This window comes from Mastomys coucha, unplaced genomic scaffold (genome assembly GCF_008632895.1).
Source record: "Mastomys coucha isolate ucsf_1 unplaced genomic scaffold, UCSF_Mcou_1 pScaffold13, whole genome shotgun sequence".
In the NCBI taxonomy this organism is placed as follows: domain Eukaryota; kingdom Metazoa; phylum Chordata; class Mammalia; order Rodentia; family Muridae; genus Mastomys; species Mastomys coucha.
Window position 1 is genome coordinate 52,933,150 of NW_022196895.1, and position 18,213 is coordinate 52,951,362.

General features: G+C 42.0%; 1 protein-coding gene across 1 annotated transcript in view; it reads left to right on the top strand.

Moving 5' to 3' along the window:
- Megf10 (multiple EGF like domains 10) overlaps positions 1-18,213 on the top strand; it is a 161,469-nt gene that overhangs the window by 32,023 nt on the left and 111,233 nt on the right. The window contains exon 2 of the mRNA XM_031365731.1: positions 15,253-15,385. Within this exon, the coding sequence (XP_031221591.1) occupies positions 15,270-15,385 (116 nt within the window). The 5' untranslated portion in view covers positions 15,253-15,269. The remainder of the gene's footprint in view (positions 1-15,252; positions 15,386-18,213) is intronic.

Below are 18,213 nucleotides of genomic sequence, written 5' to 3' on the forward strand. Positions count from 1 at the left end.
TCTTCCCTCCCCTTCCCTCTCCTCCCCTTTCCTCCTCTCTCTTCCCTCTCCTCCCCTCCCCTTCCCTCCTCTCTCCTCCCCTCCCTTCCTTCCTTCTTCCATCCAGTTATCAAGAACACTATGAGAGCTGAAATGGCCTTAGTATTCTGAAGAGACTGGGAGACCTCAGTTCCTCTTCCACACGTTCCTTCTAGTATTATAAACGACACTGCTGCCAGGCCCATGTCTTGTCTACTACTTTGATCACAAACTGCATAGACACAATTCTTTTTGATAGTATCAACTCAGAAATAAAAAGGAACATTCATAAGTTGCCTCATTCAAGATTATTTTAGTCTTAACATTTTTATAAACACCCTAGGGCCTATTATTGCTATACTCATACTCTTTTTAAGGGTAGCATTAGCCATACACAACAAATTAGTCATATCTTCATGAACTCTTTGTGTAGTAATCTGTATTATTAGTTAGGACAAATTGATAGGACCTTGAATTTTGGCTCAGATTCAGCACAAGGAGGAAATATTTAGAAAACAGGTTTGTGACCTTTTTTTTACACTGAACTTCTCTGTACCATGGCATCACTGCCTAAAAATCAGACTAGTGGACCAGCTCTCTCACTATGTTCATACAAAGGCCCATGAATCTTGGCTGGAGAGATGACTCCATGGTTAAGGGCACTTTCAGTTCTTTCAGAGGACCCTGGTTTGGTTCCCAGTACCCACGTGGGAGATCACAACCCTCTATATCTCTACTTGTCTGGGTACCAGACATACATTTAGCATCCACACATACATGCTCATACACATAAAGTAAAAACAAATAATAATAATAAAACACTTTTTTACATGCCAAAAGAAAAATATAATTTTCATAAATTTGACTACCATCCAAGCTGTGTAGCAGGCTGATGTTTCTGAAAAGTAAATAAAGAGGGAGCTCGTGGCTTGCCAAAGATGAGCTGGATGTTGAACCAGGCTAGAATGTGGTCCATTCCTCTACCCACCCACCTCTGCCAACCCAGGTTCCATAGTGTACCACAAATACACAGCGGGACAAATTGGGAGTCACAGGGCAGACAGAAGTGAGAATTACAGACAATGTAAATGAAGGAAGTGCCATGGAACATGGCTCTTAATTTTCCCGTCAGGATGATATTGTTCCCTGGCTATTACTCAGGGTCAGACAGGGTCGCCTCTGAATAAAGGGTCTGTCTGGACACCACAGGAAGTGGTGTTGATGACTCAGCTCGCGGCACTCTATCTCCTAAGACAAAGCTCTATTTTCAGAGCCATCAAGCTGTGGGTTTTTATATTTGCATGTATATGTATTTGGGGAGGAAGTCATGGAGAGGAGGTGGCCCTGCGTTTTTCTCCTCAAGTCCTGGCCAGACGCAGCTTTGGATAATGACCCTCTTCCACCCACACCACCCTCCCTCAGCTGTCTATCCACATTTTGCCTGAAATCTTCAAAGTTCTTGAACATGTGGGTTTAAAGCCACCCTGGTAAAATTACCGAGACTTTCTGTAATGCCCGAAGCAAGAGATACCTGTGGTCTCTCTGCATCCTGGTCAGGGTTAGTGGCTCAGCGCTGTATCCTTGGGGAAGGACGGCTGTTGAGTCACCAATGCAACTGGTTACTTTTGACATCTGTACAGCATGAACGTGGGGCTACTTTGTGTACTTTCCAATTCTCTATCTTAGAGCGGTGAGAGCTTAGTCACTCGGAGAGGCTGACATTTAACGGGTTTGATGGAGCATTTGATGCTGTGGTACACAGGGGCTGCTAGTTTAGAATGATTGTTTCTCCTAACGGGCCAGTGACAAAACTAAAAGTTGGTAGACCCAGCCTCTGGGTTCCAGCTCCCTATACCCACAAACTAGCCCTGTGATTTTGACTGATCGTGTTCTCTTGGGGCCTCAGTCATTTCACCCAGCTATTAATGGGGTCCCATTAATAAAAGGCTTTCTTTTGTTTCCTATAACTTTTAGGGACTTGTCAAAAATAAATAAATCCTTGCTAATTCCAGCATCCTGAGTGAAGCAATTGCCTGGTGTTTTCTTCTGGTTATTTCATAGTTTTGTCTCGCGCCATCTTTTCCCAGGCCTTTTGTCTAACTCATCCTTGTTGTTTCTGTTAACTGGTGAGGGCTGGGGGTCTGCTCCCTCCTCTGCTCATGAGTATACCATTTCCTCAACACCTTTAGTCACAAAGCATCCTTTTTTTCCAGTGCAGGTCTTAGTACTTTCATTGTAGGTACAGGTGTATTGTAGGTGTAGGTGATGGGTTGCTTCTACGCTCTCTGCTGCATTCGATTGGTCTATGTATACATGAAGACACCTCCAACTTTTCCCATTTCAGCACACTATTAAATATGAACTTGCTGTATCTGGCATTCGTTATTTCGAAGTATACATGTATTAAGTTATATTCCTAATTTGCTCAGAGATTTTATTATAAAGAGATGCCAAGTTTCATTAAATGCTTCTTCTATATCTTTTAAGATGACCACACATTTTTAATGCACTCAGCTGATGTGTATTTCTGTGATGACATACATCTTGTTTGGGAGGCATAATTAAATAGCCTTGTATCTTTGGCACAGTTCAATCTTTGCAGGATGCATATCTCTAAGAATCCTGTGTCTCCTCGGTCAGGAAATTTGTCAACACATGATCATTCACAGTCATCTCTAGTGATCCTCTGATTTCTCTGGTGTCAGTTGTAATTACTCTGTTTAAAAACCCTCGTTCCTATTTAAATTGTCTTTTTCTTGGCCTACCTAAAAGCCTGTGAATTTTGGATCTTGTTAAAAAAAAGGTCTCTGTTTTATTTTTGTTTTAAAAACTAATATTAAGTTATTAATATTAACTCAATGTTAATAATATTAAGGTATTAAAACTAATATCTCATTAGCTTCAGCTCTAGTTTTTTATTGTTTTATTCTTCTACCATTTCTCACTTTTCATAATTTCTTGAGGTGCAATGATAATTTGTGTATCTGACATCTTTTTATGTTTTTGTTTTCCTTTTTTGAGACAGGGTCTCACTATGTAGTGGCTCCTGCTGTCCTGGAACTTACTCTGTAGACCAGGCTGCCTTTGAAGTCACAGGGATCTGCCTGCCTCTGCCTCTTGAGTGCTGAGATTAAAAGTGTGTGCCACTATGACTAGCTACATTTTTGATGTTTTTAGAACTTTCTTCTTAGTTTTTCTGTGTCTCTTATATTTTAGTACATTGTATTTCTGTTTGCATTTCTTAAAATTTTAATTTTCATATTAATATCTTCCTTGATCCATTTGATTCTTCAAGAATGGGTTGAATACTTAAAAAGTTGTTGTTTATTTTTAGTTTTTGTATTGTTGTTAGTGAAAATATTATAAATCAATTTCTTTCTCTTTAGTGCTTTCATACATGACAGGAAAGCACTTTACCCTTGAGCTATATCTTTAGTCAACAATTTCAGCTTTATTAAAAACTTGGAGACTTGTTCTGTGGTCTAGGCTTTGGTCTATGTAGAGAATGTTCCATGTGCTGCTAGGAACAATGTGTATTGTGCAGTGCTGCGTGGATGCTGTACAGATATGGGAAAAGTCCTTTCAGTCTAGGATACAATGTAACTCCACAACTTTTTCTTTTGTCTGGATGATGTATTCAGTGCTTAAAATGGAGTATGAAAAATCTCCTACTATTCACAGTTTTATATGTTGCTCAACCAAGGAATATTAATGATAATAATAATAACAACAACAACAACAACTTCAAATTGAGGAAAATGAAAGAAGCCTTGTTTTGATCATAAGACATCAGAATCCATTATTCGGTGTTTCATAAATAATCTGTAGTAGAAAAAACATGATGAACTGTCTAAGTTATAAGTTGGGTCAGGTTTTTAATCAATACCTAGTAAATGGTTAAAGTTCAATGGCTGGGTAATTTGAGGCAGTGCTTTGTGTGAGAAAACAGCAGATGTGCCTCAAAACACAGTCGTTGGTGAGGTCATCCTTGTAGGCACAAAATAACAGATCGTAATTAGAAGATGGTGGATGGCCTTTTGCCAGGAGTTAGAATATAGGGGGGGATTTTCTGAACCATCACAGGTAGTTTCTTCTGCTTACCACTGCTCCTAAAGTTGTTGGCAGCATGGTGAGAATTGTCGAGAAGTATTTTGGTCACAAGACAAAGCAATTTAGTATAGAAATACTGGAAAATACTCATATTGGTTACTCTTACTGCATAACATTACCTCAAACTCAGTGACTTAAAATAACAAACATCTATGACCTCCTCGCTTCTAAGGACCAGGACTCTCAGGGTAGCCGAGCTGGCAGTTCTGGTGCAGGGTCTCGTGATGTTGTAGTCAGTAAGTTGGCAGGGGCTATAGTCATGGGAAGGCCCAATGGGGATTCCACATCCTGCGTGACTACTCAAACTGCTCTTTGTAGGAGGCCTCCATTCTGTTGTGAGGTATCCACCAGAGAAGACTGCTTAGACATGAGTTTAAGCCAATAGAAAGCCTTCATTAGCTGGTCAGTGAATACACGGAGTGTTTGGGATCCCAGTGTAGCCCTGAGCTACTCTCAGGATGAGTTTTTAAGCAGAAAACCCATGTTTTAGGGTGACATACTTCAGTTAACAAGAACAGTTGGCCAGAAGCAGAATGACAGAAGCCATATAAAGTTAGGTTAGTATATTTAGAAACTTTCCTAGAGCCATGGGCTTTGATTGGACCAGGTCTTTGTTTTCATGTTGGCAGGTGGTGCTGTGTACATGCTGAAGTTTTATGGCCTGAATGGTATTTCCATTATGGAGTCAGTTGTGCTAAGGTCTTGGGGACTTGTTTCACATTCCTTACCGCATCACTGTTCCTCTAGGCTTCTTGAGTATCCTAAAGATGAGACCACTGGTTTCTCAAGGAACTGAAATCCAGGAAGTAAGATGAAAGTACAGTGCCTTTATGGCCTACATTTAAAAGTTTTATTGTCTCCCCCCACCCCCTGTGTGTGTTGGAACAAGTGTTATTCAAGGCAGGTACCACTGAGAGGTACCATGGAGGCAAACTATAACAATTGGGTATGATTACAGTTAGCAGATCACAGTTGAAAGAAAGAGTCAACTTTATAAAGGAACAGGAGAAATTATTCTTCCTTCCTTCTTTCTTTCCTTCTTCCTTCCTCCCTTTCTTTCTTTCTTTCTTTCTTTCTTTCTTTCTTTCTTTCTTTCTCCCTCCCTCCCTTTCTTTCTTTCTTTCCTTCTTCCTTCCTTCCTTTCTTTCCTTCCTTCCTTCTTTCCTTCCTTCCTTCTTTCTTTCCTTCCTTCCTTCCTTCCTTCCTTCCTTCCTTCCTTCCTTCCTTCCTTCCTTCCTTCTTTCTTTCTTTCTTTTCTTCCTTCCTTCCTTTCTTTCTTTGTTTTCTTATTTTTTTTTTCAAGACAGGGTTTCTCTGTGTAGTCCTGGCTGTCCTGGAACTCACTCCGTAGACCAGACATGCCTTCAACTCAGAAATCTGCCTGCCTCTGCCTCCTTAAGTGCTGAAATTAAAGGCGTGTCTCACCACTGCCTGGCTGAGATTACTCTTTCTTTAGTGTGTGAAAATAACTTCTCAGTGACTCTAGTTGAGAAGAATGGGTGGGAAGATAAATGAGGTATGTTAGATCATGGGAAGTGTAAGAAAATAAGTTTAATTTTGTTTTCTAGATTCTGGAATAAGAAATAGTATCTGAGAATTCATTTTCTAATATAGAAGGGATTTACTTGTTAGCATGAGGTAGACTGATTCCTAAAAAAAAAAATACAGCCAGGATTTAGAATGATGAAAACCTCCAGCTATCTCTCTGTAATATGGACTACAACTATCTCTCTATAATATGGACTACAACCATATCTCTATAATATGGACTACAACCATCTCTCTGTAATATGGACTACAACCACCTCTCTGTAATATGGACTACAATCATCTCTCTGTAATATGGACTACAATCATCTCTCTGTAATATGGACTACAGCTGTCTCTCTGTAATATGGACTACAGCCGTCTCTCTGTAGTATGGATTACAACTATCTCTCTGTAATATGGACTACAACTATCTCTCTGTAATATGGACTACAACCATCTCTCTGTAATATGGACTACAACCATCTCTCTGTAATATGGACTACAACCATCTCTCTGTAATATGGACTATAGCTATTTCTCTGTAGTATGGACTATAGCTATCTCTCTGTAATATGGACTACAGCTATCACTCTGTAATATGGACTACAACTTCACTATTTCTGCTGGCCATGCTGATGTTTTACTTCCTCCTCACCTTCTGTCCTGGAGGCTTGTCCCAGAAAGGCCATTTCACCTCACACTGACTTTTAGTAACCTCCATGTATTCCCTGGGTCTGGAAGATTTGCTCCCTTGGTCATGTTTGCCACGTTCTCTATTCATTTCCCAAACACCTCGCTCTTTGACTAATGTTCCCACTCAAAGACTTTGAATTAGATCCAAACAGAATGATGGGAACTGGTAATCTTGAAGCTCTAGACTGTTCACCACTCATCATTCTACAGATCCCTTATAAAACCTGTGTTTTCTACCCCATGGATGGACCCTCAGCCTTCTCTTTGCCCGTGACTTGTCCTGGGCTTTTTATTTATATCAAAAGGCTCCCTTTGTCAAGTGTGGCACTGAGGACAGGCTGGGGATGTTTCGGTTGACTCTGCTCTGCCATAATTGTCTGGCTTCCATGGGAGATATTTAATCTCAGAGCTCCCCTTAGCGATGTTATAGACCCACCCCAGATTCAGCAAGACTGTGCATGAGAATTCCCAGTTTCTTTTATTTCTAAAGCCCACATTCAATTTTACCTCTTTCATGAACCTTCACAGCTTACATTGATATCTATTCTTTTTAAAGTCATGGGAAGCTACTTGTAAATTGATTTGTTTGACAAATGGCCATGTATTTCATATCACTTTCCTCTTTAATGAATTTGAGGTTCTAGGGATCAACTTTCTTACAGGCCACAAGAAAGTAGAAGAGCAAGAGTTTTTATACTCCCTACCTATGGGTATGAAATGAATATTATGAATTTCTCCTATGCGCTGTGAGTGAGGGATTCCTAGGAACACTGTAGAAGGCTTCCTAATGTTGACAGTTGGTGGGTCACCAGGACCTTCTCCAAACTGTTCCTTAATTGTGGGTTTGGCTGGTTAAATAGATGGTGATGTATCCCTCAGTTCCCATAACAGCCTATTTCTGTCCTAACCACAGCCTGCATCAGGCTGTGTTGTTCAGTTTGTGGCACTTTCTGTGTGGGTTGTTAGCTGCATGCCTGGTGTCTTCAGCACCTCGTCCTGTTTTGCTTAAGGTTCCTAAGAAATACTGAGACCATGATTAAATACTTCCTTTGTACTTTATGTAGGCGCTTGAGGGGACATGTTACTGAATTCTGTCTGTAATGTAGGATTTGCTAAATAATGGCTTCTTTTTACTAATATTGGTAGTTATAAACATTTAGCTACCTTTCTCATAAGCATTTTAGGTGTACTGTATGACTATAACAGAACTCATTAATCTCATATAGAATATCTGTGTTATGTTACAGGCTTTGATTTTAGCAAGCTAATACAAGTAACCCTCCACCCCCACATACACACAACACCCTCCCAGACAAAGAAGAAACAAAAAAATAGACATAGCCAGTAAAAACTTAACAGTGCTCATGCTTGGGCAACAGAATATGCTGTTGGCATAACTAGCTTTGTTAGACCTTAAATGTTCCCAAAGGTCCCTGTCTTAAAGCCTTATCCTAAGTATAACACCCTTAAGGGATGAGGCTTCGTTATTGGAGGTATGCTCTGGAGAGGGATGTTGGAACCTGATTCTCTCACACTTAAACACACCACTCTGAAGTGAGTAGCCTCCTCCATGTGTCCCAGCCATGACATATGTCACTGGAGGCCCAGGGGCACAAGGCCAACAGAAGCTTCTAAAATCGTCTCCTTCAGTTGTGTTGATTAACCTTGGAGGGTGAAAAGAGAACCCACCACAGCAAGCCGTGGAGTATGTTCCTTTTTACCGGCTCAGTCGTATTTCCACGGAGATCCTCATCTGCGCTTGTTCTCAGGACAACCAGCAGACATTACTTGGCTTGGTGTCAACACAGTGAACTTAGTCTGTGGATATTCTGTCCACAGGCTCACAGGCCACTGGAGACATAGCGCGTCTCCATCAGAGCCACAAGAGAACTCACCGAAGATTGTTTGTAAAGAAAACAATAGAAAGGCCAAGGAAAATGGGTGGCTCTTAGCATCCAGAGGAGGAAAAAAAACCAAACCCGATGGTGGAGAAATGTGCATACTCAATCAAGAAATTACTTTATGGACAGATAAGAAGCTGGGTGTGAGAGCACCCGAGTTATTTCTATTTACAAGCTCAACGCTTCTACAGTGGTAATAGATTTTAGAGCTAGAAAGGCTTATCTGGAATCATTTATTCCTCTGTTGTTACAAAAATAAATTAGTAAGTCGACGCCCAGTTACTTATTTCTCCTTAGCACCCTGGTAAAGAAACACAGCCTATTATTAGAAGCCACACTTATTCAGTGCACAGATTCTGTTCACCCTGATTGTTTACAAGGGCCTTCTGTATTTGAACAAGCAAAGCATCAAGGTGGTAAGAGTTAACTCCGCAGTCTGGTTCCTCATCCTAACAGCAGGATTTTAGCAATGCTAATCAGCTGTACTGATTTTCTGTTTTGATTTTTTTCCAGAATAATTAAGTGAATGATCTGGGATGCAATCAAGTTTGACACCAGGGGGTTCATGCAAATGACTTATTATTTTTTTCTTCTACATTTAAAATTTTGTTAAATGGAGTCCTAAGGAAAGTTATTTGAACGTGGAGACTAAGTGGATGGGGGTAACTTAGTCGATGGTGGGAGCTTTATAAATATATTCAAAAATATCTATTTTAGTGAAGAAACTCGGCACTTTGTTGCCCCTTTCAATGAAAATAATGCTTTCTTAAAAATATACTTTTTTAATCTTGAAAGAGAAAATATTGGGAAATTTTAGTATAAGACGGTGACACAAAATAACAAAGAATAAGAAGAAAATGTATTGAACTTTTTCTCCTTTGAAATAGGCACAAAGGAAAAAGGTGTCCACCCCTACCCCCAGATCCATAGAAGAAAATGAGTAAAATACAGAAATATTCTGTATTTTTTGTTTCAAAAACGCAAAATATTTTTGTATTTTGTTTGTTTGTTCGTTTTTGGGACAGAGTCTCTCTATGTAGACTGGGCTATCTGGAACTTACTCTGTAGACCAGGCTGGCCTGGAACTCACAAAGATCCACCTGTCTCTGCCTCCCAAGTGCTGGGATTCAAGGCACGCACCACTATGCCTGGCCTTATTTTTGTATTTTAAATAAAATAACAATGTCCTGTTAACATCTTATTCAGGTTAAGGATCAGTGCCTTCACTCAACAAGTTCAAACAAAAGAACAAGCCATGGTTCTGACTACAGAGGAGATCCCTATCTCTGTAGTAACCTACAGTGTATTCATATACTTATGGAGACATCTCCTCTCTCCTCAATGCACGTAAATCATCGGAATGATCTCCTCCAACACTCTCAACCAGCTACGCGCATTTGCGTGACTCCTGCATCTGGATCCAGCAATTGTTCTGGCTTTAGACACTTTACATCTAGGATACAGTCTCTCCTAGAAATCAGTTGATGTTCTAATTCTAATTAGGAAAATGCTTTGGGATGAGGAGGCCGTGTTTTGACACACTCAAACATATAGACACAAACACACCTTTTAAAAACCATACTTCAATTTTATATTTTTGTTCTAATACACTCACATGTAGTGTTTTTTGTGACACCATTTTCTAAAGATTTATTTTGTTTTTTATTCATTTTAGATAATTAATTAATGTGGTTTTCCTTTTTGTTGTTGTTGCTGTTTTGTTTTTGTTTTTGTTTTGTTTTTTGAGACAGGCTTTCTCTGTATAGCTCTGGTCGTATTAGAACTCAGGTCGTATTGTAGCTCAGGCTGGCTTGAACTCAGAGTTTTTCTCTACCTCCTGAGTACTGGGATTAAAGTCATGCGCCACCATACTTGGCTGTGCCAGTATATAAACCTTTCAATGCACTTATATTTCCTTTGTATAAATGCGCCCTACAACCTGCCCTTGGATAGCTCTAGATGCTGAATGTTAACAGCAAGGAGCAGCAGAGGCAGTGGCTTGATTGGCAAAATGCTTAATGTCCACAGAGAGCCAAGCTAACAATCCCAGCACTGAGGTTAAACACCTGACACGGTGCTTACTTAGAATCTCAGCCTTGGGGAGAAAGAGGTAGGTGGATCTCTAGGGTTCATGGACCAGCAGGCCAGCCTAGCCAAATCCTAGTGAGAGACCCAGTCTATAAAAACGTGACAGAAGTCTAAAGAAGGACAATTGAAGTTGATCTGTAGCTACACACACGTATCCGCACACGCACACGCATGCATGCACATGTGCGCACACCCTTGTACCCCTGATGCACAAACACATAAACAACAAACTCAAACAAAATAGACCAAAGCAAGAAGGAAGTGACCACATTCTGCCTTGTTGGCCAGCCTCTCCCAGAGATTATTTGCCTCAGGCGCAAAGGAGAGAAACTGGACCGTTTGGGATACAAGTTTCATGTTAAAAGAGAACACACAGAGTCTCTCTTTTTCTTGGCAGTTCAGTTAGCATGAAACAATTTCTAACTTTACAGACTAAACACTTCTAATTGGTAAATGGATGGTTTGATTTGAAATGGTGGCTCAGGAAATAAACTTCCCAATTTGGGGAAATTGTTTATGAGTCGTTGGCAGATTACTGTTAACCAGCCTTCATTTTTGTCTTTGAGGGAAACATGAAAGGGAGTATGCATATTTCACACTTCATTGAAGGGAAACACATCCTGACAAAGAGAAGCTAGAAAATGGAGAGAGAGAGAGAGAGAAAGAGAGAGAGAGAGAGAGAGAGAGAGAGAGAGAGAGAGAGAGAGAGAGAGACTCTGCTGATTTGTTACAACCAACTATACTCAAGGTTTTCTTTTTCTGGTAGGTAAGGGAAACGCTAACCACATAGTACATGTATTCAGCTGTAAAAAGGGGACAATCAGAGCCCCTGCTTCCCAGGCAAGTTGCTGTGAAGATGACATCATTGGCGTACAGGCCTAGTGCCTCCGTGAGAAGAAATGGTTACTGTATTGTTTGTCGTGAGCCATTTTACTATCTTGTTCTCCATAGCAGAGCTTCTATCATGATAGTCAGCTCCATAGCCCATAGCTTCATAATGGAAAACTGTGAGAAATATCATTAATTTGCATCGATTCATAAGTCATAGCTTAGCTACTTAATTGTGCTTCACATATTGGAATTATTTAATTGACTATCCTTTCAAAAGATTTCACAGTCTACCCTGTGTTTTAATTATCCTGCAAATTCATGACGTTTCCCTTTATCCTTAAATTCTTCCCCGAGATTTCTCTTTGGTGGAGTCATAGATAGATAGCTTGTTACAAAGTATTTAAAACATTTGTCCTTGTAGCCAGTCCTAATTTTGAAGAATTTAATATTTCTTCATTTGATGTGTACTGGGCCTGGAGATTCTATCATATCTTAGTCTTTAGGTTTCTTTTTCTGTTGTTTATTATTGTTGCTATCGATGTATCTATCTATCTATCTATCTATCTATCTATCTATCTATCTATCATCTATCCATCTATCATCTATCCATCTGTCTATCCATCTATCTACCATCTACCATCTATCTATCTATCTATCTATCTATCTATCTATCTATCTATCTATCTATCAGTACCATTATAAGCCCCAAGGACTCAAGTATTTCAATTACTTCTGAGGCTAAGGCAGGTAGGTTGCAAGTTCAAGGCCTTCATGGACTTCAGAGTTAGGTCAAGACTGTCTAGGAATTAGCAAGAGCCTGTCACAAAACGTTTCAAAAGGAAAAGCCATGTTGGGAGTGTAGCTCAGGGAGAGAGCCCTTACCTAGCATGTGTGAGATCCCAGCTATAACCCCTCCCTCCAAATAAAACAAACTAAAGACAATCACACAACAACAACATTATGTGATCTTTACAAACCACAAGCTTTTTGTGGTATAAAACATTAGTATCATTTCTTCAGATTCCAGTTCTCTCCCAGTGAATGACTGCTTTGCTCAAACGATTTGATCCATTGTTGCTAGTTTTCCACAGGCAAGACAATGCTTATTTTAGTTATAATCTGTAAATAGGTCAGGTATTTCTAGTTCCGTGTCCATCCCTATGGTGTACTGATGACAGTGTGCTAATGAAGCCTTTGGTGTTGAGGTCTAGCAAGTGAAGGAGTGTGTTTGTTTTCCTATTGCCTATCATCACAACTCTGAAAAACACATGCCTGGTATAGTCTCTGCACATAGTAGGAGTTGATAAATGCCCAGTGATGGCTTTGCTTGAATACCTAATAGGAGCCTTAATATTATGAAATCCAAGCCAAATCCCTATCCTTTTGCTTCGATTATTCGTGCATTCGGTGGCTAGGCCATACTGATTCTGTTAGGAATCAGCTATTCCACCAGTCTGTTCTTCAGGAACTCAATGCTGTCAGACACTAGACACATCATCACCCACAGCAGCCAGGGGTGGTATATCCCACTGTCCCTAGTGCCATGGGCCAGCCGATCTGGGCCTCCCTCAACCCGCTGGAGAAACAGGGATCCTAGTCAGGTCGACAAGATGTAGGCAAAGAAATGATGGCAGAGATGGCACAAGGGTGTGTTAGATCTGAATGTATTTGTGCAAGGTGAGATTCAGGCTTAAATACCATACAGCAAGCAGGGCAAATTACAAGAGTCACATAGACAGGTGGGTTATAGCAAGAGGTGCTGGACTGAGGTCACATAGACAAGTGACCGCACATCAAGGTCAGTGGGATTTGGTCGTCAGGTATGAAGAGGAGTGGAGCCCTCCCTGTTGAGGCATTTTGGTATTCCTAGGCTAATTCTCTGATTCTGCTGGAGGCAATGACTAGGGGGGTCTGACCTGACACTCCTAGCTAATGGCCTTAAGTGAGGGAAGCCCTTCATCACTCTCTAGTATGTAAAACATTTCTAGCGATTGTAAACTATTATTGCCCTAAGGGATGTGTCTGACCCTTGTTAGCTCTAGCAAGGCAGTTTCCTAGAGAGAAATTACAAGTTATGGGAAGCTTGGTAATAAACCAGGATAGGTTAGAAACATTGTGTTGACTAGAAAATAATGCCCAATCTTAACCATTAACGAATCATTTCTTGGGGTACCTTTATGCCTAAATATGAGGCCGTGTTGACGATTGGAAAGACATTTCTGGAACACGTCTGAGTTACAGGATACCAGCGACTGTCTGAAATCCAGGAGGCACAGAACTCCTTTTGGATTCTTATTGCCTCTTATCCTTAATCAGGATTTTACCCCCGATATTTTGGATGTGACTGGAATAGACCCTTCTGACATCACAGTCCTCTCCTATTCTCTGTCTCCTGGTCTCTCTGCCTCTCTGTCTATATCTCTGTCTCATGTCCCCACTCAGAGATACCCTTTCACCAAGCCCTGTCCCCTAACAAACCTCTTATGTGAGATCTGTTGCATGGTGTGATCTCTTAGGGACACACCTTGGCCCCAACCTGCCAAGGTACTTCTGCCACTAAATCCTAACACTGTCTACTAAAACATTTTCAGAGTCACTCGAGTCCCTGGTCACCAATGCTGCCTAGTTCACTCCTGGTGGACTATTTGTCCTTTTGACACATGCGGACAGTGTCCCCTTTTCTACACACTTTAGTAGTGTATAAAGTGAGGATGTGGTCGCTCTGAGGGATGGTGGACGGGAAGATTTTTACTGTAGATATGAGGGAGAGTAAAGCCAGATGCATCTGGAAGAGTCCAGAGCAGGGAGAGAAAGTGATAGACTAAACATGGCCAGTCGACTGTACTACACCGTGAGAGGAGAGAGAGAGGTAGGAGGGAGCAAGAGAGGAAGAGAAGACAATGTGTGCAGGCAAAGGAGACCGAGAGAGAGGAGCCAGGATACCACCATGGACTCTGTGACAGGTATTTATGATGCTGAGGGAGCCTGGAGGTCAGCTTGCATTTTGGTATGCTATCACAGTGAGCCCCTTTGTCCTGGCTTTCCTGTGGACATAATGAGTAACTCCTTGTACTTGGACAAAACCCCATGCTTCACTGTAGCTTACAAAAGGACTGTGATATGTCCACAGACACTCCAGCCATTGTCTTTCTCCTACAAGAGTTGACTGAGCTCTCTGAGTGCACCCAGCACGCCTTCACCTCTGGACCCCTTGCTTGGAACTCCAGTCTTATTTCTGACTCCTCCCAACCTCTCTTTCTGCCTCCTGCCAGCCTCACTGTTTTCCACACTTTCTAATATGCTGCTACCATAGTCTTGTGCTTCAATTTCTCCAACACTGATGTCTAAACGGCTTTAGACTTCCCCCAGGTGTCTGTCATTTTTAAACTACTATAAGAGAGTTGATTTGGTTTTTATTCAAAAAGATGGAAAAAAACTGAAGCATTCTGTGAAGAAGTGTGTGTCGTGTCACGAAGTGTCTCAATGGGCAGGAAAGGGTACTACTCGTGCGTTTTTGGATATCTGTATTTCTGTCCTGTCTAGGGTTGAGTGGCACTCCATGCACATGGAATAAATTGCTTTATGAATTTCAGCCTGAGCCTGAGGTGCCTTTCTCTATACTCAAAGAAGCTTCTGTTTCATTATGCGTTCTTGGGGACAAATGAGGCCACATTCCTCTGTGGGCCCTCTTCTTCCAGAAGGAAATATGTCTCGCAGGAGAATCTCTGTTGCCCTGGCAGCTTTCTTTAATGTCAGCCGGCATGGACCAGAAGGACCCTTGTCACAGTGGCAGTTAGTGATGAGCTGCACATTTTAGACACTTACAAAATGGTGGGCACCCTGCCTAGCATGAGGAATGCCTCTCTCTCCTGGCATGAGAAATCTGGTGACCCAGCTGTTTCAGTTGTTGTTGTTGTTGATGGTTGTGGTGGTGGTAGTGGTGATGGTGGTGGTGGTGGTGGTGTGTGTGTGTGTGTGTGTGTGTGTGAGCCCTAGCAGCAACTGTCAAGTCGTCTTGGTCCACTGGAAACAATCCTGTCTGGTGATTTTAATGTTACTTTATTGTTTTTCCTTCCTGCAGGTTGTTTTTCAAAGGAAATGGCTATTTATTCAAGCTCATGCCTGGGCCTCATCTGCTCACTGCTGTGCCACTGGATGAGGGCAGCATCCTCCCTGAACCTGGAAGACCCCAATGTCTGCAGCCACTGGGAAAGGTAACTGTCCCCAAAGCAGTTAGTGCAGCCTTTTCCGTTGTCACCACATCCCTGATGCCAAGGATCAGCATTTGAGAAGACATTTTGAAATAACTTGCCTGTGATAAATCAGCTTAACAAATTGAGTCATGTTATAGACCGTGGAATGCATAGTTTGAGGGAGAAACTTCTGGTTCTAACATGGGTGCTTGTAAGAAGGTGGGATAGTAACTCAACTAGAGTTTGGATGGAAGATGGTAAATGTTTTCTCAAATGGGGTGATTTGAGGTGCTAGACCTCTGCTTGGGAATGCTGGGAAAGCAGCAGGAGGTAGCATGGGGTAACCCACTGCACTAAAATATTGAACTACACGGGATTAAAACAGTTGTGCCGTGAGTAGGTTGGGAAGGGAGGTCTGAGCCAGGCCTGGTGTGCCTCAGCTCTGCAATCCCAGGGTCTGCAAATCCCTGCAAACTCAGGGGTGAGGAAGATAGCTCATGAACTCAAGCAAGGTCTTCCATCACTAGAGAACCAGTTTGAAGTCAGACTTGGAAGCTTAACAAGACTTTGTCTCAAAAAAGAGTGGGGTTCATGTGGGCCAGGGTGGCAGTCCAAGGAGAACTTGCCCTGTTTTGAATCCAAAACACATTAAAAAATAATTAGGCCTGAATGTTGGATGAATAAGGAAGGCCACTTGTAGGCAGTATCCCCTGAGGTACTCTGGAAGATGTGAGTGGGTAGCAGTGTGTGTGTGTGTGTGTGTGTGTGTGTGTGTGTGTGTGTGTGAGCGTAGTGGGAGTGGGGCTAGCTGCTCCAGATGGAAAAGCTCTGTCAGGTGGTGCTAGCTGTGTGCCCACTGATCTTACGGCAGAAACTGTGATTTTAGGAACACTGTGCATAAAATGAAAAGAGAGAAGGTTAAATCCTGAAAAAATGCACAAAGGGATTCCTCTGAGTAGAGGAATCCTACGCAACATCCTTTTGGAAAGCAAGCAACCCCGCAACCCTCAGCTGCCCCCCATTCCTCTGCTTCCTGAGTTCCAGCCTTTTTCATCTAGATTCTTACTAAGATGGCTTGAAAGAGGAGAAATGGCTTCTTTCCCAAACCCTCAATTAGTAATACAGAAGTGGCAGTAATTGAATCAGCAGTCCTGAAGTGAGCTGAGAGAAGAAACGATGATTATTACCATATCTGATTAAAGTAACAAGATAATTCAGGCAGATAAAATGTAATTAACCACTTTGGAATGTGTCCAAGTGATGATGGCTCGCCCCCTCCTGTTCTGTGACCTTAAATTAATCCTTCTGGGGTTTCTCTCCTGTAACACTTAATAGGTTAAAATCATGATGATATGTTTCTGTGTGTTTGAGGAGATTCCACAAGCAAGCCACAGATAACAGAGAGATGATCGAATTCCTTTAGCTGAGGAACTTTCTGCTCACCACTTGGTTTTGAGGCTTGACGTGTTCGGTTGATGGCCTCTGAGAGGGGACAGTCTGAGAGGGGAGGCTTTGTCAAGCCCTCATGTCATCTGTCAGTGCTAAATCCTGACTGGATCATGAGCATCGGAAGCCTGTGCTGCTTGTGATAGGAAGTAGGTCAGATGGATGTATGCTATACACTAGACAATGCAGACTCAGCCTTCTTTACAGTTAGGCCTCTCAGGAGCAGCTCCTGGTTAGTGTGAGCTGTGCTAGCCAGCCAAGGAACTAACACAATTGAAACAGTAGTCAGACCAAGGCACAGTGGTGAAGCAAGTGTAGGGGGAGGTGGCCCGTTTTGTGCGTTCTCCTTCCTGATGTCAGCGTACAGCTTCCAGGCAGCAGGCCCACGTCGAAGTGACAGCCTAATGTCCATAGACAGATACGAAGAGAGTTAGGTATCGCCGCTGACAGAGGCTATTTTTGACCATGGGAAATAGTTTACAAGGTGTGTCCAGGTTTCAAAAGTGTGATTCTAGTATAAGAAAATTCAACCCCTTGCAAACTAAACCTCTAAAATCATGGAGGCAGAAACATGCTGGCCTGTGGGTGTGTAGTTGTTACAGAATTTTCACACTCTCGGTTTAAAAAGTTTATTTTTCAAATTTCATAGTATGAAAGAAGACTGCCGGGTCTGGACACAGTCAGAGAAGATGCACCTAACCCTCAAGAGACTTGAGGCTCTAGGGAGTAGGGAGGTCTGGTAGGGTGGGGGTGGGGGTGGGAGTGGAGGACATTCTCTTGAAGGTAGGAGGCAGGGAGGCTGGCAAGGTATGGGATGTGGAACAGTCAGAGGGTGGACTGGGAGGGGGATAAGGTCTGGACTGTAAAAAACGATTAAAGAATAATAATAATAATAAAAGGCCAGCCAGTGGTGGCGCATCCCTTTAATCCCAGCACTTGGGAGGCAGAAGCAGGTGGATTTCTGAGTTCAAGGCCAACCTGGTCTACAGAGTGAGTTCCAGGACAGCCAGGGCTACACAGAGAAACCCTGTCTCAAAAAACCACTCACACACATACACACACACACACACAAAGAATTTAAAAAAAAATCTGTAAAACAAAAATGCTTCTAGCTTGTAAGTCCGTCTTGTCCAAGGACAGATAACTCCCTGGAATGCTGAAAGCTGTCACTTATGTAAAATAACAAGCACATGCTTTCATGTCTGTAAACAATGTTGGGTGCCCCAACTGCATAGGATGTGCTTGATAACATGAGAGATGAGTAGGCAGGAACTATGTCAGGATATAGGCTTGTCCCCTATTGGATGGAGGTGGGTAGGCAGGAACTATGTCAGAATATAGGCTTGTCCCCTACTGGATGGAGGTGGGTAGGCAGGAAGCATGTCAGGATATAGGCTTGTCCC